The sequence below is a fragment of the Mus pahari genome, chromosome X (genome assembly GCF_900095145.1).
Source record: "Mus pahari chromosome X, PAHARI_EIJ_v1.1, whole genome shotgun sequence".
Classification (NCBI taxonomy): Eukaryota; Metazoa; Chordata; class Mammalia; order Rodentia; family Muridae; genus Mus; species Mus pahari.
The window spans coordinates 73991893-74014022 of record NC_034613.1 but is presented as its reverse complement, the minus strand read 5'-3'; the positions used below and the strand labels follow the sequence as shown (position 1 = coordinate 74014022).

The window sequence follows — 22130 nt, the reverse complement described above, 5'->3', positions numbered from 1 at the left end:
GGGAGGGGAGGGGGATGGGAGGGGGGCGAGGGAGAGAGAGAAACCTTCTGTTCTATCAAGAGATGAGTCATGGAACCGGAATAGGGACTAATATAATTATGTACTTTTGAGGAGAGGGAACAGAATAACTCCCATGTCTTTCATCTTCACACTAATAAGGATTCAGAATAGAACAGTCTTAGGGGGCTCCCTCTATCTTCTCATTGTAAGATCTAAAAGAGAGAAAAAACACGTGGTTGGAATGTGCTACTTTAAGAAAGCAGATCCAGTAATGCCATTTACTATGTCACCACATAATGATACATGCGTTTCATTCATTATCCAGCTCCCAGCATTCATAGGAGACATGGATTATGAAAATCATCTTATAGATGTGGACCTGAAGTTCAGTGTGTTTGATAATTTGCAGAGTTCACACAGCTGGTAATTGAGAGAGCTGGGACCACATCCATGATGTAAATAATCTAAAACCATAATTTTTCACTCCATTTAATCTAAGTTTTACCTTATGTCTCTAATTAACTGTTCTGTTCATTCTTGTGAATGTTTCATAATACTTAAAATACTTCATGTACTATGCAATGAAAGCAATAAGATCACTAAAATAATTACATTTTTTTTTAGTTTCTGTGTTTATTTTTGAGATAGGTTTGCACACTACATAGCCAAGGTTGCTCTGAATGAACATGGCCACGTAATTAAAACTGGCCCTCAGGTGTTAGAAATCTTCATTTTTCTTCCATTTTGATCAGAGATTGAAGGTATAAACTTAAACTCATATCCAACTGTGAGTGATAATGAAGACAAAAAGGCTACATTTGGTCGTGATTGGATTATGGGCTTATGTAAAGTCAAAAAGTGTCAAAAGCTTACAGGCTAGAGAAACTTTGCCTATACCATCTCTTCTTTAAAATAAGTATGTGCTGAGACATAAGCTATAAGCATGAGGGTTCTCTTTTTTCTGTATTGTTTCCTATTCTTTCTAGTTATTTTTGTTTGCTTACTGTTTTACCCTTTGATGTATAAATGAAGATGAATGTGGCCTCATAGAGGAGGCCTGAACTGAACTCCCCATACAACCTTGGCTTGACTTGAGCTCTCTCTCCTTCTGGTGTTACAGATGTGAACAACACTGGCTATGATCATCTTTTTTAGAGCCCATCTCTTACATTTAGGTACCTTGTTTGTCATGCCCATTTACTTATGTCAGACCATTTTAAATGACAGACATGCTCATGCCCTGGATGGTTAGCAGAGGAGGAACTTCCCAAGAGAATAGGGTCTATATTATTTCCCAGGAAGTCTTTAATTCAATTGAGAAGACTTTCTATGTGGGTATCACTAAACTAATGCTGAAAAATTAATACTGCAGAATAATGGGTGGGATAAACAGATTAGCATCTATCTATAACTAGAGCTACTACTGATCACCAACATATCAGAGAATCTTAACATTAGTCAATGATTGCTCTTATTTGCCACTATGATAAAATACGCAACAAAATGTTAGTTAAGACTCTCCCAAGTAGGACCAGTTGGAGGCCCCTGGTACATATATAGTCAAGGTCTGCCTGATCTGGCCTCAGTGAGTGGGAGAAGATGTGCTTAATCTTTTGTTTTTTTGTTTGTTTTGTTTTTGATGTGCTTAATCCTTGAGAGACTTAAGGCCCCAGGGAAGGGGAATGTCTGGTTGGGGAGGGGAGCACCCTCTCAGAGGCAAGGGAGAAAAGGAATAAGATGAATAGGATGAGGAACTGTGAGAGAGAGGATCAGGAAGGGGGCAAAGTCTGGGATGTAAATAAATAAAAAAAATTAAGAAAAGAATCATAATGTGAAAAGTAGCAGATAAGGAGGAAAACAGAGAAATATTGACTTCTGGACATGGCATAGCTGTGACTTGCATCAACTTATTGCAAATGTACTTACCTGTACAAGATCAAGCTGGACAAAATTCTAAGCTAGATTGGGGAGGGCCCAATTAGGTCCCAACCCTGTAGGAGGAGCTCTTGTCAGTTGCTGACTACTGAGAATAGGGGAGTCACTCCTTTAGGAATGTGGCCTCTGGTAGGTTGCTCAGGACCCAGTGGATGGACAACATAATAGCTTGCTTATGAATACCAATAAGTCAACTATGGGCTATTGACAACAAGAAATAAAAAGAGGACATGAAACTGAGAAGGAGGTGGGGCATGGAAACAATAGAGAGTCAAAAGTAGATAGTGGTGGGTGGATATGATAAAAAATACATTGTATAAATATATAGAACTTTCAATAATAAAAAATTGAAACAGAGAAGTATCTCAGTATGTGTTAAATATCAATATGAATTCAGCCCATTAAGTCAGATATTGAAGGCCTTGAATTTTATAGCCAGTTAAAGGAAGGAAAGACTTTTAACTTGAAGAAGAAAGAACTTGAAACAACATGCTTCTGCATTACCATGGCCCCATGAATCAAATTCTTCTGCAAGTACTGATGGTAGCGGTTAAATACTTCTACTTTAATAGAAGTTAATTTTACAGGTGATGAAGGACCAAGTTGAACAATGGCAACATATTGGTTTTCATTTTTATTCTTACTCTACCTGTATAATTGGAAGCTTTATTTTAAAATTCATTCAATCTAATAGAATTAATGAATTTTGCCATGTATAGTTTTGAAAATAAGAATCATATATTAACTTCTTTCAAAATATATGTTTACTATTTTAAATAAACTATTGGGACAAAAAGACATTTCCCATGAATAAAAATACTATTTATAATTTGTGAAGGTATACATGTGCTTTGATATGTGTATAAGTAAAAAATGATTTATATAGTTAAACAACCTATGACATTTTGTGGTAAGAGTACCGAAAGTCTACTGTATTAAGGAATATCAAATATACAGTGAAATAGTACAAACTAATTATATGAGCTTGGCTGTTCAGGGCTCAGAGGATTGAACCTATATAAAATCAAGGTGAGGACAACCAAGGGGACTTCTTAAAAGACTACTCCTGAAAACTGGTACCTCAGCCATAATCATGATATGTCAGGGCTCAGAAACTGTTCTTATTTGCAACGAATCTGTACTTCTCATTAAGTGAAGAAAGATAATGAGTTCTATGTTGTTGGCAGATGGTCTTAGTTCTATAGAGAGAGGAGTCCTAGGGTCCCCAGAATACTCTCTGATGATACATCAGAGAACATTTGAGAGCATCCCTTATCTCTGCATGGAATGTCTGACAAACAGCCTAACAGGGTCTAATGGACAGACACAATTTTGTAAGAGGCCTCTTGTTCAAAACAAAAGACAAGTTGAGAGACTTTTCTGAAAATGAGAGCTGTCTCCGAAGAGAAAGTGTGGCTTCACAGAAACCTGGTCCTGCTGTGAGGCCAAAGAAGCTCATGTTTTGTGTAGCATGTGAGGCTCTCCCTGATTACCTCCTCTGGGGCTCCTGAAGGTGTGGCTTCCCATGGAGACTGGTCTTTACACTGGGGAATTCCTTCTATGGTCAGTCTGGGGAACAGGAGGGTGTTAGAAGATTCTAGAAAAAAAAAAAGAAGAAGAAGATTCAAGGACCCTTCCAGCCCTTTGAGGTTCAGAACAAGATGTCAACCACTGTAATATATTTCGATTTCAGTACAAGGACTGTGCAAAAGGAGGAATGTTTGTCTCTGGAAGCAGAGGGAGGGATCTAAAGATTTCTTGTAATAAATACTGGTTGTGAAGTATCAGAAAGAGGTTGTAACCTTCTTATCCTTATCCTTTGCTGGGTTGGGTAGAGTGTTGTAGGAAAGCAGAGTACTGTTCCTGAAAGTTAAGAGATAGCCTCTAAGTGCAAAAGGATTTGCATACAATGTGGGTCAGGGCATGGCAAGTGTCAAGGGAGAGGGGAGTGGAAAGTGCAGGTGATATAAGGAGAGGATGGAGGTATGGCATACTGGATGGGGCATGAGTTACAGAGAGTGCTTCAGAGACTCAGGCATTCTCTGTGTGAGATAGAGTGAGGAAAGTGTTGAGGCTTGGAAAGGTGTCTTTGGGAAATATAGTGAGGAAATCAGACTCTTGCATATTGCCTTTATAGGAGTGGAGGGCCATAGCAATGTGGCCCTCGTGTCAATCATCAAAGCCCACCTCTGGCTGTGTTTTACCTTCTTTTCCTGTGAGAAGGGAAGGAACTTGGGCTTAGTACTTGTGGCACAGATGCCCTGTGCAACACCTAGCTGCCAGCAAGCTCTGATAGCAGTCTGTGACCAAGGTACTAACCCTGAATGTGAATAATAACCTCAGATAACACTCAAACCACAAGATCTGCAGTTGGTTCAACTAGTAGGTGGCAGGCTTGTCCTGGAAAGTATGGGCTACAATGTAATTTGCTATCTCAGAGAGGAGAGGGGTCCTTTTTTTTTAGAAAAGAGCCCTGATTCTGAAGATGCCATCATCACAAACCACAATTAAAATAAAATTTTGGGGCATCAGTGATAATGATAAACACTCCAATCAAATGTATATCCATATTAACAAGACCAAGCACTACACTTTGTGCAAGCAAATCTAGAGGGACATAACTTCATCCCTAAAAAATTAAGAAATTAAAGATAAAACCATGAAAAAAATAAAATGGCTGGAGAGATAATCCCTGAGCAAGGCACTTTCCATTGAAGCTTGAGGATCTGAGTTCATATCATTGAAACCCATGTAAATCTGGATATGAGCATGTCTGTAATCCCAGCATGCCTACCAATAATAAATGGAAGGTAGAAACAAGAAAATCCCTAGAAGCCAGGGGTTGAAGTTCCCTGTGTAGGAAGCATCACCCCCCCCACACACACACACACTACTAATTATTGATATGGTGAAACACTGTGACCATTGCAACTTTTATAAAGGAAAAAGATCTAATTGGGTCTTGCTTACAGATTCCGTGGTTTAGTACATTGTCATCAATGGCATGGAACATGTGGCATGTAGGCAAATGTAGTGCTTGAGAAGTAGCTGAGAGTTCTGCATCTAAATCTGCAGGCAGCAGGAAGAGAGAATGAATCACTAGGCCTGGTTTGAGCTTCTGAAACCTCAAAGCCAACTCTCAATGACATACTTCCTCCAACTAGGTCACACCTACCTCAACAGGACACACCTCCTAATCATGCCACTCCCTATGACCAAGTATTCAAATACATGAGCCTTTGGGGGACATTCCTATTGAAACCATCACACACACTACAGTGCAGAACTATGAAACATACACATGCACCCACAAGTATATACTGAAGGAGGGAAAGGGAGAAGTGATAGAAGGAAGGAAAAGTGTTCTGGCCTGCCTATGGGGCTTTTCTATAATCTTTGTATAAGATCTAGGGAAGAAAAAATATTTGACTGGAAAACAAAGCCACCAAAAGGATTTAGCATATGCCAATTACCATGCCAATTACTTTATTTAATTACATGCTTTCTATAGATTGTAGAGAATAACATAGCAAAATCATTTCATAGATGCAGAACCAGAACTTCAGAGAGTTTAATAATTCATATGGTTTACAGTTGGTTAAATGACTGCACTGAGATATCTCATATTGTGAAATAATGTAATGTTTTAGTTTTCTACTATCATCAGACTGAGAATCACCATATATACCCTTAATTCATTTTTCTTTTCATCTTTTATTAGTCTGTCACAATAGATAATATTTCCACACTAAAACTATGGCACACACTATGTGATGAAAGCAATAAAATCACCAAAATATACCATAGGGCATATTATTTGTTTGCCTTTAATTATGGTCATTAAACTATATCCCAGGATGCCCAGTAATTCAACATGTACCTGAGGCTGGCCTCAGACTTTTGACAAACCTTATGCCCTACCTGACGGGCGTAGATAAATGCAGAGATAGGCTGAGTTCAGAGATTACAATTGCGAACCAAAACTGGTTAATTGAGGACAAAAGAAAGAAACCAACAAAGAACACACACACACACACACACACACACACACACACGTTTGTACATGTGGTGTTGGATTGCCTGAAAACATTAGGGTATTCATTAAAAAGCTAAGATATCCATTTCATTTTATAATTAGTATTTGAAATGAAAACTACCAAAAAAAGTGGAGAAGACTGGAGATACAAATATATTTTTCTTGAGTTCTCTCTCTCTCTCTCTCTCTCTCTCTCTCTCTCTCTCTCTCTCTATCTATCTCTCTCCTCTCCTCTCCTCTCTCTATCTCTTTGCTCTTTTAATTTTTTTCTTATTTAAAATAGATTTTTTTCTCACAATATTTTTATTAGGGTTTCTCATCCACCAAATCCTCCCAATCGTCCTTACTTCACCACCCACCCAAATCCACACACTTTCTTTCTCCCTCTCATTAGAAAACAATCAGGCATCTAATAATAATAATTTTAAAAGATAAAATGAAAGAAAACAGAATAGGACAAAACAAACAAATGGAAAAAAGAGTCAAAGAAATAGCACAAGAAAATATACAATAGAGAGGAGACATACAGTTGAATATAAATATATAAAGATGTACTAATTTGGTGTTTTGGTCTAGACAGGGTGTTACTACATAGTTGAAGATGGCACTGAACTCACCAAATATCCTAGCATTGACATGAACTGTCCATCCTGACTTTACAAGCATGAGCAACTCTGCCCATGGTGTGTGTTTACATGTGTGTTCTTTTGTAGCCCACTTCTTTTTAAATTTTTTTCCTTTGTCTTGCAAAGATCATATGCCCCTATACAGGGGAATGGCAGGGCCAGGAACCCAGTGGGTGGGTTGGGGAGCAGTGTGTGTGTGTGTGGGGGGGAAGTATAGGGTGCTTTGGGGGTAGCATTTGAAATGTAAATGAAGAAAATATCTAATAAAAAATGAAAAAAAATTCATTTTAGTTTTTGAGATGATGATATAATTACATTATTTTCTGCTTCCCTTCCCTCCTTCCAAACCCTCTAATATACGCCTTCTTGATCTCTTTCAAATTCATGGTCTCCTATTTTATGAATTGTTATTACGGACATATATGTATACACACATGTTACTCATATGTATGTATTCAGGGCTGAGCACTTGGTATCGGACAGTTCTTCCCTGGGCAAGACTATTTTTCTCCTTCTCAGTATTCTTCAGTTGCCTGAAATTTTTTGTGTAGGGTTGAGCCTCATAGGCTTTTCTTTTTCCACTATGGCATGTCTATTGATGTCATTATTGTTCAGTTTTCTTAGGCAATTATGTTGTTGGGACTTTATGTGTGTGGCTTTTGATGACACAGTCTTATGGGAAACCCCTGATCCATTAGTTCTTACAATCTTTCTCCCCCCCCCCCCTTCCACAAATGATGCTTGAGGCTTAGATCCAAAAAGGATACTTGACCAACTGCAAACTGTATCAATTATGAGTTATGTTGTAGGCTGGGACTGCATTCTGTACCTCTGCATTTTGATTAGTGTGATTTTCTGTAACGGTCTTCTGCTGCAATGAGAAGTTTCCTTGATGTGTGCTGGTCAGAGTACTGCTCTACCATTTGGCAAGACCAGCTTAGGGAGATAAAATGCAGGGAGTTTGTATCTATCCCATGCTGCAGTAGGGTGGGTAATGGGCTTCAGGCTTCTGTCTACATAGCAGAATATCAATCATTAATAGTGTCATTAATAGTGTCGGGGTGGGCTGTCTCCCAGTGGGTGGGTCTCAGGTTAGGCCAGCAATTAGTTGGCCATTTCCTCAATTGCTGCTCCATTTTTATCCCTGCACATCTTGAAGGCAGCTTAACTTTTGGGGCAAGCCACAAGGAGCAAGCCAGAAAGCAACACATGGCCTTTGCATCAGCTCCTGCCTCCAGGTTGCAGCCCTGTTTGAGTTCCTGTCCTGACTTCCTTTGATGATGAACAGTACTGTGGAAGTATAAAATAAATAAACCCTTTCCTTTCCAACTTGCTTTTTGGTCATTATGTTTCATCACAGCAAGAATAGCACTAAGGGGGCAGGGCGCGGTGGCACACACCTTTAATCCCAGCACTTGGGAGGCAGAGGCAGGTGGATTTCTGAGTTCAAGGCCAGCCTAGTCTACAGAGTGATTGAGTTCCAGAACAGCCAGGGCTATGCAGAGAAACCCTGTCTAAAAAAAAAAAAAAAAGAATAGCACTAAGACAATTCTCCTTGAAGATCAGTGACTTTAAACTTTTAGAAGAGTCCCTGAACCACAGCAGCTGCCACAACTGCTATGGCTGTATAAACTGATAGTCATGCATCAGCTGAGTGATGAGACAGACATTTTACTATGATTGCCAGATGTTAACTTTCTAGGTATTGAAGGGCCAATTTGAACATGAGAGAAACATGTGAATTTTAATTTTTATTTTACTAGGAGAACTGGAATTTTTCTCTTTAAAATATAACCAATTTTTGTGTAAAGGAGGGATACTGATTTTTGTGGTAATTTTGTATCCAGCCACTTTGCTGAAGATGTTATTCATAATAGCCATGAACTGGAAACAACCCAGATTTCCCTTGATCAAAGAATGGATAACAAAAATGTGGTTCACACAATGGAATACTCCTCAGCTATTAAAATCAAGGACATCATGAAATTTGCAGGCAAATTGATGGAACTAGAAAATATCATTCTGATTGCAGTAACCCAGACCCAAAAAGACATGCATAGTATGTACTCACTTATAAGTGTATATTAGCCTTTAAGTACAGGATAACAATGTTACAATCACAGACCCTAATAAGCTAAGTAACAAGGAGGGCTCAAGGGAGGATGCTTGAATCTTACTGAAAAGGGGAAATAAAATAGGAATAGGAACAAAATAGGAACTAGATGGACAGAAGGAACTGGGTGGGAGAGGTGGTGGGGAGGGGAGTAAGGTGGGGATCAGATATAGGGAGAGCAGGGGCAGGGGTAAGAGGGCTGGAAAAGAGAAAGGAAATCAGTTGGGGGCATTTCTGGGATAAGCTGGAGACCTGGGATAGGGGAGACTCTTGGGAGGATATGGGGGTGACCCTAGCTGATACTCCTAACAGTGGGAATATGGAACCTGGAGTGGTCACCTCCTGTAGCTAGTCAAGATTTCCAGTGGAGGGAGGGAGACACCAACCCGCCCATAAAACCTTTGCCTCAAAAGTTGTCCTGCCTTCAAGATGTGCAGGGATAAAAATGGAGCAGCAATTGAAGAAATGGCCAACTAATGACTGGCCCAGCCTGAGACCCACCCCATGGGAGACAGCCCACCCAGCCACTATCAATGATATTCTGCTATGCTTGTAGATAGGATTCTGGCACAACTGTCATCTGAGAAATTTCACCCCACACCTGATGGAAACAGATGCAGAGACCTACAGCAAAACATTAAGTAGAGCTCTGGATGTCTTGTGGAAGAGTCAGGGGAAGGATTGAGGGAGAGAAGGAGGGGTTAAGGACAGCACAAGAAGTCTTACAAAGCCAACTAACCTGAGTCCATGTGGGCTCACAAAGACCAAACCAACAACAGAAGAGCATACACTGACTGGACCTATGCCTCCTCCACATACGTAGCAGATGTGCAGCTTGTTCTTCATGGGGATCCCTCAACAACTGGAGTGGGGGCTGTCTCTGACTCAGATCCTGTGGCCTGCCTTTGGGTCCTTTTCCCTAGCTAGGCTGCTTTGCCTGGCCTCAGTCGGAGAGGATGCACTTAGCCCTGATGAGATTTGATGTGCCGGGGTGGATTGCTACTGGGGAAAGGGTGCCCTGCTTCTCCACAAAGAAGGGGGAAGGGTAAATGGCAGAAAGTGTGTAGATAGATAGGACTTTGAGAAAAGGAGAGAGGGGCTACAATCCAGATGTTAAAATGGGTAAGTTAATGAAAAACACTAATCAATTTATATAGAATTATTTACTTTCAGTACTTGTGATTTTGAGAAATATGAATCATGCATTGACTGTTTTCCATTTGCATTGTCATGATACTATTTCTATCAACAAACTTGGACTGTTTGGATGTCTTTTTGTGGCCAAAGAGAAATATACTGTGTGAATAAGAATATTACTCCACTAGAATGGGTTGGGATCACTCAGCAGTTTGGGGCACCTGCTTCCAAGCCTGGTCCTCAGAGTTGGAGCCCTAGAATGCATAAGGGAGTAAGGTTACAGCTGTCATTGATTGTACCCTGACCTGTCCAAGCTCACTGCTGTGCCTGCTCTAAGTATATAGGTAGTTTTAAAAAAATAGTAAAAAGAAATGAAAAATACTACTTTTGAGGCAGACACTCTTGTCTTCCAAGCATAATGACCTGAATTCAAGAACCAAAGCCAATGAAAAGATAGAAGAGAAGCATTGACTCTACAGAGCTGCCTTCTGACTGCTGCATGGTTGTGTGATACACTGGTGCACGCGCGCGTGCACACACACACACACACACACCACAGACCATGTACCACACATGCTCTACATACACACAATCACAGAAATAACCACAAAAGACTTGTAATTTGTGAATTTAAGATACATGTCATCATATTTTGATATATCTATAGATAATAAATTATCTACATGAGTCAATCACTTAAGATATACATTCTTTTCCTTCTTTATGTGATATTTTTGTAGTAAGAGCACACAAAAATCTCTTCTCTTAAGGAATATCCAGAACAAACTGCCAAATCATTTATAATAAAGTAATCTTTACTCTTTAGAACCAGGAAGCTTGGTCCTACCTGGACACGAACTGTCAGAAATCGCTAGACAAAGAGTGCTGAGTAGAACACCAGCCCAGGAAAGAAACCTAAAGTGAAACTATGTTTCTTTTCTTGTAAGGATGCCAAGCTGATCCTAACAGAACACTTGAAGTTTTTGCTTGTAACAGATGGTCTCAGTTCAGTGGAAGGAGAAATCACAGGAACTGAGAATCCACTCTGTTATGCCAGCAAACAAGATGTGTCTTTGTTATGTCTGAAAGGTAATAGCAAGAAGTGTAGTACACTGTAATCGGTGGAAACCCAGTTATGCTAGGGAGAGTTCCAATTCAAAACCAAAGTCAAAATGAGGGATCTGTGTGGGAAGGTAAGAAGAATTTCCCCCCAAACAAGGAGGCTTCCAGTAAAGTCCTGGCCCTCCTGTCAGGGTTGAGAAATCAAGCTGTGGGCACCAAGAGAGGTTTACCCAGATCACCTGCCCAGCAACTGCTAGGGGACTTCTATCAGTACAGGGAAGGAACCAGAGCCTTTATGAGTTCATTCTCAAAAACAGGATATTAGCCTTGCCCTGCCTTTGTTGTTGTTCTTCTGCCCCCAGCCTGAATGGTCTGGTGGCTCATGATCACTGGCAAATCAGAACAAGCATGCAAGGAACTCCAGACAATTGCCTCCATCATTGGGAAGAAAGACATTGCACAAAATCTAAACACTGAGAAAAATAGCTAAAGTATATAAAATATGAATGTCTCCAAGAATTAAGAAAAATATCATGAGGTCCATGGCAAGAGCTGATGCTGGAGATCATGTGGAAGTGCTCCAGGCCTTGCTCCAGGAAGACGTGAATTCAACCAGAAAACATTTCAGAATAAAGAACATCATTATTAATGTCCCCCGCAAAGAAAATCCAAGGACATTTCCATACTGTGAAGTCCACGAAAAACTTGTCAACATTTATAGTGAATCTAGACTTCCTATCCAAGGGGTACGGAAGAAAGGGGCGATGCCTGTGGCTTATAGACTTGGGTTCATAGAGGGAGGGATCCAGGACGCATAGAAACTGCACCCAGCTGTGAGACACCAGGGGGAGACCTCATTACCCTCATTTTGCCCTGCAGAATCGAGAAGGGTAGAATATTGTGTGAAAGCTGAGGGTTAAGACCCACGGTGTCTGGGGAGTGTGACTGTGCGCCTGTGGGGGTGCATTTTGGGGGTGTGGTATACAAAAATGTGGAGGTGGATGAGTGTAAGAGACCCCCACCATGACATGATGGCTAGGCTATGTGCTACTGTCAGTCTTCAGAGGCAGGAAGGTCTGTGTGCAGTGGGTTGGGGAAGGGGTTGCAGTTGTGTAGGCTCTGAAGACTGACACATGTACAGTTGAGCTGTTTAGGCCTTTTGCGGCTCATCCTGGCCCTGCTGTCAATCTTCAGGGCCTGCCCTCCCCCCCCCCCCGGATGTGGATGTCGTTTTTTCCTTGCCCTGGAAAGTGGCATCTGTATCGGCACCCTCGGCACGGACGACCTTCTGGTACACATAGATCAGCACAGAACACTTCTCGAAGAGGTCTGCAGTCAAAGGTAAGAGCCCTGAGAAGACCCTAAGGACATACTGTAAAGCCGGGAGAAACGGACTGCACAGTCCTAGTGCAGGTCCACCGTTGGGCTCTGAATTATGGAGGGGACATCTAACTAAGGGAGTGACCACACAACCGCCTAGGATGCCTTAGGCCTGGAGTGTAAGGAAAGGCAAGGACCCAACTGCAGTCCTAGAGAAGCGGAGTCAGAGAACTCAAAATTCCATAAAAATAGGCTCTAGCAAAGGACAAGTGAAAAAGGCCTCGGTCCCTCGGTAGGTCGATCGGCTGGCCGTTAACCATTCCCAGCACATGCACATGGCCACAGAGCTAGAGACACCCCGATTCTGAATCTCGCGAGATTTGGCCAACTGTAATAAAACCCAAACGAGAACCAGAACAGAGCCCAGTAGGCGCAAGGCTTGGAGGGTGGGGGCTGCCTCAGACTCTCTTGAGGTGTCACTGTCACCCTAAAGCAAGTAAAGTACGAAGAAGAGAAGGCAAGTACAGTACGTCTGGGTGGTGTCGGTGGGGTGCCCTTCCCCGCCTCAGGATAGGATAGCATGAGGAGACCAGGCTTGGGTGACATCAAGGGACCCGCACAGTTTGCCCGTGGGGGGCAGGGTCAGGGTGCAGACTGCTGCTGCGGCCACAGATGTTGTGGGCTGTGGGCTCCTGATGTGTATGTGGCGGTCTAGAGGAAGAGGGGACCCCGGGGCGTGTGTATGTGTGTGTGTGTGTGTGTGTGTGTGTGGCGAGGGAGGACACTGCCTCACAACACAGGCGAGATTCGAGGGCCACACTTTAGAAAGGCCCAGCAGAGTCTGAGAGCTGTGGAGGGTGGGGTCGCCGCGGCAGGGCATGGAGAGGCTGAGCCTCACCAGGTGGAGGTGACCGGTTCGGGGCTGCAAGGGAAAGGGACGCCACAGTCTGCAGACAGCCCCGCCTCGTCTCGCGAGGTTTGGATGCAGGTGCAAAAGGATTAAACACTGTGTGGGCGTGGTCAGGCCCACCTCCAAATCTCCTCTCGCGAGGCTTGGGGGCCCTCTTTAAAGGACCCGCAGCACAGAACAGGCAGGACGGGGTTTGAAGGGGAAGAGTGGGGTCTCTGCCTCGCGAGATCACTAGATGTGCTCTCGCGAGGTTTGCGTGATGTGCTAGCTTTCTGGAGAAAAGGGAGCCCCCCCCCCCCGCAGTACGCAGGCAGGTTGGGGGCGGGGCTGGCTTAAAGGGACCACAATCTGCACTGTGTGAGTGGGCAGGCCTTGCCTCCGAGTATCGCGAGGTTTCAGTGCCCTTAAAAAAAACAAAACGAGACAAGCCCAGTATGTGAGAGGGAGAGCGGTTTGAGGACCCTCTTTAAAATAAGTGAATGAATATTTTTAAAAAGGACCCGCACACTATGTGAGTGGGAGGCCCATGGCGAAGACTATCATAACCTTAGGGGGCCATGTTTTTTAAAAAGGGACTAGTATAGTACAGTGCCCCTCAGGATATCTCAAGAATTGGGTACCCTCTTTTTCAAAAATTATGTATGTGTGAATGAGCAGTGCTGGCAACAGAATATCGCGAGGCTTGGGTGGCCTCGATTTTTTTTTTTTTAATTTTTGTACTGTCACAGAATATCGCGAGGTTTAGGTGGCCTTCTTTTTTTTTTTTTTTAAAGAAAGTACCAATACAATAGTGAGCTATCCTCTCACACTCTCACAGAATATTGCGAGGTTTGGGTGACCCCCCCCCTTTTTTTTTAAAAAAAAGAAAGGACCAATACAATAGTGAGCGGTCCTCTCACACTCTCACAGAATATGGCGAGGTTTGGGTCCCCCCCCCTCTTTTTTTTTTTTTTAAGAGAAAAAGGACCAATACAATAGTGAGCAGTACTGTCACAGAATATCATGAGATCTGGGTGTCCTCTTTAAAACACACACACACAAAGGCCTGCACAGTATGTGTGAGTGGGCAGTCCCTCAGTCCCTGCCTCGGAGTATCGCGAGGCTTGGGTGTCCTCTTTCAAACATCAACACAGTATGCACACAAGAGTGGAGGGACTGCTTCAGTATATTGCGAAGTTTGGATGCCTGTTTTAAAAGGAAAAAAAAATATACCCATATACCACAATAATAATGATAATAATAATATCAGTAAAACTAATGTGGGCAGAGTCAGGAAAACTAGCTCAGAGTTTCTGTAGGAGTCCTGGAGCCCTAGGTTGAATTCCCAGGGTGGGAAAAGCACAGGTTATTAAATGTATGGAAGTACATGAAGGAGTTAAAGCCTCTCTCCTAAACTGTCATGCCCTGTTAGAAATTAGAGCAGAGTGGGGAATTGACCAGGAGGAGGGGAAAGGAAGTGAGGAAACACAGCAATGGGAGAGGGAAGTGGGAGAGAGGATGATTAACTACAAGGATCCATGTGTGGAATTGGACAACAGTTGTCACGACTTAGTGAAATGAATGCAGACAATGAAAAGGTGTCAGTTTAAAATGTCTGGGCGGGATGCTAATGCCCTGGTTGAATGCAAACTGCAACCTGTTGCCTAGCATGGACATTTAAAGTGCTTGTGAATGAGGAGCTGGCAACATGAAAGCCCTGTCTGCTCCTCTGAGAGTGCTCTCTGAACAGGGACAGCCTAGGCCCAATAGAGGCCCACTTTACCCTTGGTATGTAGTTCCTAATTTCAGAGAAGACATATGAACATGGCGGTTCACTTCCAGAAATAGTGGGGCCACTTAAAGCCCAGGCCCTATAGTATGACCAGAATGTACAAGCCTGACCAGCTAGTCACTGTTCCCAGGGCATTTTCAGCCCTGTGGCAAGCCGCTGCATTCTGCCATTGCAAAATGGCGCCCGACCCGAAAGGGGGAAGGGAGAGAAAAAACAGCTTGCTAGGCGATGAGCCAGAACAGAGATGCTAATGAGGTTCGGAAGTAAGCACCAATCACAGGCAGACACGTTCCCCTTAGGGCTATATAAACCAGAGGGTTTCGGGCTCGGGGTCCTTTCGCTTTGGCAAGTAAGAGAATAAAGAAGTTGTGGAAGAATCTCTGCCTGTCGTAGTCCTTCTATCCTGCAGGCAGGAGCGATGGACACGACACAGCCCAAGAGGGCAAAGATTAGTTTTGGGACTTTCAGCATCTCCTTTGCATCCTTATTTGTTTTCTGCCATTGTGCAAGCTTGTAGAAACCAGAGGCCAAACAGGTGACTCACTGAGTTAGAGCTTTAAGTAGGTTAGCCTGACTTGTAGGTTCCATGGCGCTGCTTCTCTCTGCACTGAGCTTAGGAGTAGAAGACAGTGCATCCTCCCCCCCCCTTTTTTAGACAGGTTTTTCTGGCTGCCCTGGAGCTCCCAATGTAGACCACTAAGTCCTTGAACTTACAACCATCTGCCTTTTTCTCTGCCTCTTCAATGCTGTTGTGGTTTTTACTTTTGATTCTTTCTATTTCATTTATGTGCATTGTATTTATATCATTTCACCTCTCTCTCTCCAACTCCTTCCATATCTCCCCCACTCCCTTTCAAATTCATGGTCTATTTTCTCCAATTATTATTGTTACATGTATAACAATATATACATACATATATTTTATATATTATTATGTGTATTATAAGTAATAATTGTTATAATAAATAAAATACAAATTTATATTTATTATATAAATAGGTACAGCCTCTTGAATCCCTTTCATGTTGCTTCTCTGTAATTTTTGGACTGACTACTTGATATCAGAAAACCAATTAAAGCGATCGTAGCTGCAGAGGGCTGATTTTCCCTGTCTTAATGGCCATTGTCTCTAGTGCTTGACCTGGGGTAGGGTCTTGTGAGATATTCCCCATCCATGTTGGCATGGGAATTGGTGCTGTGTCACCTTTCAAGTCTTGTTTAAGCCGTCACATGATGATTGCGTGGATACAGATTCTTGATATATATGGCATAATCTTCATGTATAATCTTCATAGATCGAAGTCAGAATTTCAGTACTCATAATCTTGGTACTCTGTCTCTTACAGTCTTTCTTTCTTTCTTTCTTTCTTTCTTTCTTTCTTTCTTTCTTTCTTTCTTTCTTTCTTTCTTTGCCATCTTCTGAGATGTATATACCCTGAGCAGGGGTTGTGTTGTAGATTTATCAATTGGCACTCCATGGTCAATTTTCTTCTGTGTTTTGAGAAGTTGTGGCTTTTTGTAATAGTGTCTGTCTGTTTCAAAGAGAAGTTTCTTTGATGGGGGAATAAGAAATCTGCTTATCTGTAGGTATAAAGATATGTATTTAGAATGAAATAAAGTGTTAGACCGGGTTAGGGATGTGACAATAATATGTTCTTCTCTAAGGTCCTTGCTCTCACTAGCCACAGGTAGTTGAATATACTTATAATACCAGGTATGAATTTTTTACTACAGACAGGGAGTCTTAAGGCCAGTTACACAGGTGTTGGTTCCTGTCAAAATATCAGTGCCCCTGTTGCACTTTTGAGACTATTTACCTCAACAGTATGTGGAAGGTGAGCAGAAGGCAAGGAATACAGTGAGTTTGAGAACACTGAGGCCATCATACTCTGGGAGAAAGTGGGGAAGAATTGGCAAAAGCCAGAATGTTCTCAGCATGCTCAAAATACTCACAATACATTATTTTCCTGATTCAGGTCTCTCTGTCACCTGCTGTCCTACCCAGATTCTTTCCTGCTGTTCCTGACCACAGCCATCATGCCCAGGGGTCAGAAGAGTAAGGCCCGTGCTCGTGAAAAACGTCGTCAAGTCCAGGAAGCGGCCCAGGGGCTCAAGGATGCTCAAGCCAATGCTTCAGAGAAAGGAGAGTCATCTGCCTGCTCTGATCAGGCATCAGGAGATGCTAGGCCAAGCGCTTCTACAGCCGGCTTCCCACAGCACTCTCAAAGCTCAGCACCAAGCAACACTGGCAGCAAAGTCATGACCCACAGAAGGTCGGGTAAAGGAGACCAGATCCAAGAGGATGAAAATAAGAGTTTTTCCAGGGCCCCACTTGCCACTGGAAGCCCACAGATGGATCTTCTGACAAGGAAGACAGGAATGTTGATGGAGTACATGCTCTGCAAGTACAAAGTGAAGCAGCACATGAGGAAGGGAGAAATGCTCAAAGTTATCAACAGAAGGTTCAAGGAACACTTCCCTGAGATCCTCAAGAAAGCCTCCTATCGCTTGGATATGGTTTTTGGTCTTGAGTTGAAAGAAATCCAGCCCCATGGCCAATGCTATGAGCTTGTCAGTAAGCTAGATTTCCAGGATGATGGAAGTGGGAGCAGTGAGCTGGGTATTCCTAATAGGGGCATTCTGATCCCTCTCTTAAGTGTGATCTATTTAAATGGTTACTGTGCCCCAGAAGACAAGGTCTGGCACTTCCTGAATATGTTAGGAGTCTATGATGGGATCTCGCACCTCATCTTTGGGGATATCAGGAAGCTCATCACTGAAGATCTAGTGCAAGAAGGATACCTAGAGTACTCTCAGGTTCCTAACAGTGATCCTCCATGCTATGAGTTCCATTGGGGCCCAAGAGCCTATGCTGAAGCCAGCCATGTAAAAGTGATGGACTTTTTAGCGAAGGTCAATGAAACTATGCCTGGTGTTTATTCATCGCCTTATGAGCAGGCTTTGATTGAAGAGGAAGAGAAAGCCCAAGCTGAAGCTGCAGCCAAGGCTAGCACTAAGGGCAAAGCCAAGGGACACTCAAAGGCCAAGTCGGGCAAGTCTACTGGCTAGTGAGATATTAGGTAGCCTCTGCTATAAAGACTGAAAAGGTCTGTTCATCTTTTTGCATGTTATACTCAAGTAAATTGTTGGTAACTTTTGGGGTTCTTCGAGAAAAGTTCTAACTTAGAGTTCGAATGTATACAGATAATTTTTTTAGACTGAGACTTCACTGTGCTTTACCAACTTCAGTGCTCAAAATGTTAGAATTAATATGAATGTTCTAAGTATTTGATGATATTCAGTAAGATAATATGAATTAGATTAAGAAAAAGCTAGGAAATATGAAAGAAAGATATTCTAAAAATATTAAGCTTTCAATGAATGTTTTCATTTAGTTCTTGTCTTTTCAATGATGTCAGAGGTGTAACCTGTCTTTTGCTTATGGCATTAAAGTATGTATGAAAAATTAAATCATGGAGAAGTGGATATCTTTTTAAAAGTTCATGCTTTACACAAACACAATCTTAATAACTGCTCTAGAGGAATTATCACCCTTTTTACTGGAAATGTGTAGTGAAAAAAGCAGGAGATATGGCATATGCAGTGCTAGACTCTCTGAGAGACTCTCATTATTGCAGAGAGTACACTAAGGTCTCTGCTTCCTGAAGAAATAATAAATGGGTGATGTTTGGTTCAACAGAAATATTTTTCCTATATGCCTTGCTAATTATCTTCAGGTAAGGTCTTATTTTTTCTTTTTGTTCCTGACTTTGTGTAGATTGTTTTTAGGCAAAAAAAAATAGAGAAAAATATGGATAGTAATGAATCAGGTTAAAAGGTACACATTTATAAATGATACTTTCAGTATGAGAGAGATACAACAATAGACCTGTTGTATTATACACATGTATCTCCATCATACAAGAAAGAAATTATCAAAATCACTTCTTAATAGAAGAGGCTTACAAATCTAAATGATCCCCCATTTTTAGTGAAGTTCCCATGTAAGTTGACAGAGTTGAGGTTAGACATGTGCTTTAGAGTCTAAACTACTCCATTCCTCTTATGCTGAGACACTGTGTCTCTTATTTCATTTTCAGTATTAATAGCTTAATGCATCCTAATAGTTCATGCTGCCTCCAGTTCTATGGACTGTATGCCCTCTTCTGGGCTCTGCAAGCACCTATATATACAAGGCATACACATATGCCCTCACAAATTCTAAGGGATATCACGGCCCCAGGAGCAGCATTCTCATGTCATGTGAGAAAGGTTTGCTGGGCTCTGATCAGAATAAGCTAATATTCCCCAATAGCTTCATGCAAATCCAAGTAGAACAGAAACGATATTTGAAAAGCCATATTCTGGATCCAAAGGTAAACAGAGAAGGAAGGTTATCTTACAGAGCCTCATCTCTGTATCTCTGGGAGACCCTGAAAACTGCCAGGTTGAAGTTACCCCTTTGTGTAGTACTTTGTGAAATGATTCTCGGCAGTGAGATCTGGGATTGATAGGGATGGTCTCAACTGAAGAGAAAGTAAGTTTGTGTGTGTGTGTGTGTGTGTGTGTGTGTGTGTGTGAGAGAGAGAGAGAGAGAGAGAGAGAGAGAGAGAGAGAGAGAGAGAGAGACTCCCTAGTAGGAGTCACTATGATCTCAAGTTTAAATGAGGGACCAATACAGAAATACAGAAAGAATGGTGAGAGACATGGTGTGAGTGAAGAATGTTCTCTTTCTTCCTCGGGCATCATAAGGCCTTCCAGAACAATGAAATGTGTTCTGTCTCAGGTCAGCAGAGGCTAGGTTTCTAGTTTGTACCAGGAACCTGATAACTTCCTACACATATTTCTTTGGCTGCCATTCACCTTGGGAGTGCTTGAATAGTTGAGGACAGCAAGGCACATTTCACTTCTCCCTAGGGATTATCTGAGATTTGAAACTGTTGGAATGAAACCACAGGTCTTACATGAAGTGAGAGTATAGCAGAATATCATTAGGAATTGTTTCATTGAACTTTTTTTCCAGTCATATTTGGTTCTTCCCTATGTCTCTGGGCTAACCAGCCTCTGGTTCCTGGCCTTCCAAGCAGTGTAGGGCATGTGTTCCTCATTACACATGTCTCAAGTTAAACCAAACCTCGGTTGGCCACACACACACATTCTGTGCCCCTGTTGCCCCAGCACATCTTGCAGACAGGGCAAATTGTAGTTGTAGGTCGAGGGTTTTATGGCTGGGTTGGTCTCTAAGTTTATCTTTCTGTAGCCTGTGGAGTAGCTTCTCTCCACTGGCATGTCCAGTCATCAGATTGGCTTCCTCTGGCAGCATATGTGAGTAGGTGCAGAGACCCAGAGCCAGACATTATGCAGAGAGAAAGAGAGAGAGGCTAAATTGGAGGTCCCCTTCCTTCAGAAATTGGAGACAAGGACTAGGGGGAGGAAAGATTTAGGAGTCAGAGGGGACAGAGCATGCCAGGAGCTTGTGGCCCACTGAATCAACTAAGCTCACATGAGCTCACAGAAAAGGAAGAGGCAAGCATGTGGCCTTCACCAGGTCCTCTGTATATTGTTATTATGGATGTTAACTTGGTGTTTTTTGTGGGACTCCTAACTTGTCCTCAGTGGAACCCGGGGTGCCATGGGTCTCTGGTCCAGTTGGAAATGGCCAAAGTGTTATAGCTCTTAGAAGGGAAACCTGCACAAGGTCAGTAGCTGGGGTCCCAGATCTTGCCAGCTACTGCTGCAGCGCCAATGTCAGCACAGGGATGGTGACTGGTTCAGGCAGCAGTGGCAATAGGCTGGTGACTGCAGTAGTAGGACAGGAGGGACAATGGGCATGAGCCCAGCCTGCCAGGTGGGGCTAAGTTTCAGGGATGAATGCTTTGGGAGAGAAAACTCTTCCACAAAGTGTTCCAACACAGTAAAACAGCCACTCTCAGATGCTCCTTGGTGAAATAGCTTGTGCACTTTATTCCTTGTGGATAGAGACTTTATAAACACTGAAGAGTAGGGTGGATCGAGGCATAGATGTTTCGCATTAGCTCAGTTTGAGATGCCAGTGATGCACTATTAGCATGGGGAAGGACTACAAGTGTTTCCCCTGGACCATGAGTGACAATCATGGTCCTTTCTCCAGGGTGTCATGGTTGCATGTTCCAGAACAGGTAGAGTTTGGCGGGGAACTGGCCCCACTCTTACCTTACTCAATTCTGAGTCTCACTGGGTTTAGGCTCACTCATCCTTACCAGTTCTTCTGTCTGGTTGCATGGTCCACTTACCCCACACTAACAGTGGGAACATATGAGTTGCTGACATTTTGCTGGATCTTGGGAAACTTTTCTGCCTATTGGTTTACCTTGGCCAGCCTCAACATGAGGGATTTTGCCTTATATTATTGTATCTTGTCCTGTTTGACTGTTGGCTCTCAGAGGCCTGCTCTTTTCTGAAGAGAAAAATGGAGGGGGAGTGGATTTGGGCAGAGGGGACTAGGCAGATAGCTTGGGGGAGTGAAGAGAGGGAAAACTGCAGTTGGAATGTATTGTATGAGAGAAGAATCTATTTTCAATGAAAGAAAGGAGGGGGGAGGAAAAAAAGAGCTATTCTAATCCAGTTGCACTAGAATTTTTTTCCAAAGGAAAAAAATTAGTAGATAAAAAACTATGAAATAAAACTAATATACAAATTTCTTATAAACAACTACAAAAAAAAGAATAAAAATACTTAAAGTCATTTCATAAAGTCAGGGAAGGTTGCCAGACTGTATCAGGGGTTGGGTCAGGTTGAGAAAAATCTGAATGTGTGGAAATTTATTTCATTTTGGTGAGTGCTACACTTAAACCTCTACTGTCACCATTTGGAACACAGGATTCCAAATGACAGAGATGCCAATCACCTCACTTTAGGTGAACTGACAGTTCAAGTCTAGAGTTGTATCACACAGCACCTGAATTGTGACTATTAGGACTGGTCATACTTTGGATGGAGGACATTCTCTAGTTCACCTGTGATGAGCAACCAGCCATAAAGCCTTGATACAGTTTTCACAAATTTCTTTGGGGTATGTAACCAGGAACTATCTTTCTTTCCTTGTTTCTGCTGGGTCTCAGGGAGACACGCTTCATGTAGAGGGCATGCTTTAATGTCCAGAAGGAAGGGAGCTCGTGGATGGAGATGGATTAGTTGATAAAATTCTCATGGCCCAGGCAAGAGTACCTGAGTTCAATCTG

General features: G+C 42.4%; 1 protein-coding gene across 1 annotated transcript; it reads left to right on the top strand.

Moving 5' to 3' along the window:
* Positions 1–16947: 16947 nt before the first annotated feature.
* Positions 16948–17979, top strand: LOC110314380 (melanoma-associated antigen B4-like). Its single transcript, XM_021188776.1, has one exon. It carries the CDS (start codon positions 16948–16950, stop codon positions 17977–17979), a length of 1032 nt encoding a protein of 343 aa, XP_021044435.1.
* The last annotated feature ends 4151 nt before the right edge of the window (positions 17980–22130 follow it).

What these genes read in the sequence shown, in the direction of transcription:
- LOC110314380 (XM_021188776.1), top strand. Translation starts at nt 16,948, where the DNA reads ATGCCCAGGGGTCAGAAGAGTAAGGCCCGTGCTCGTGAAAAACGTCGT.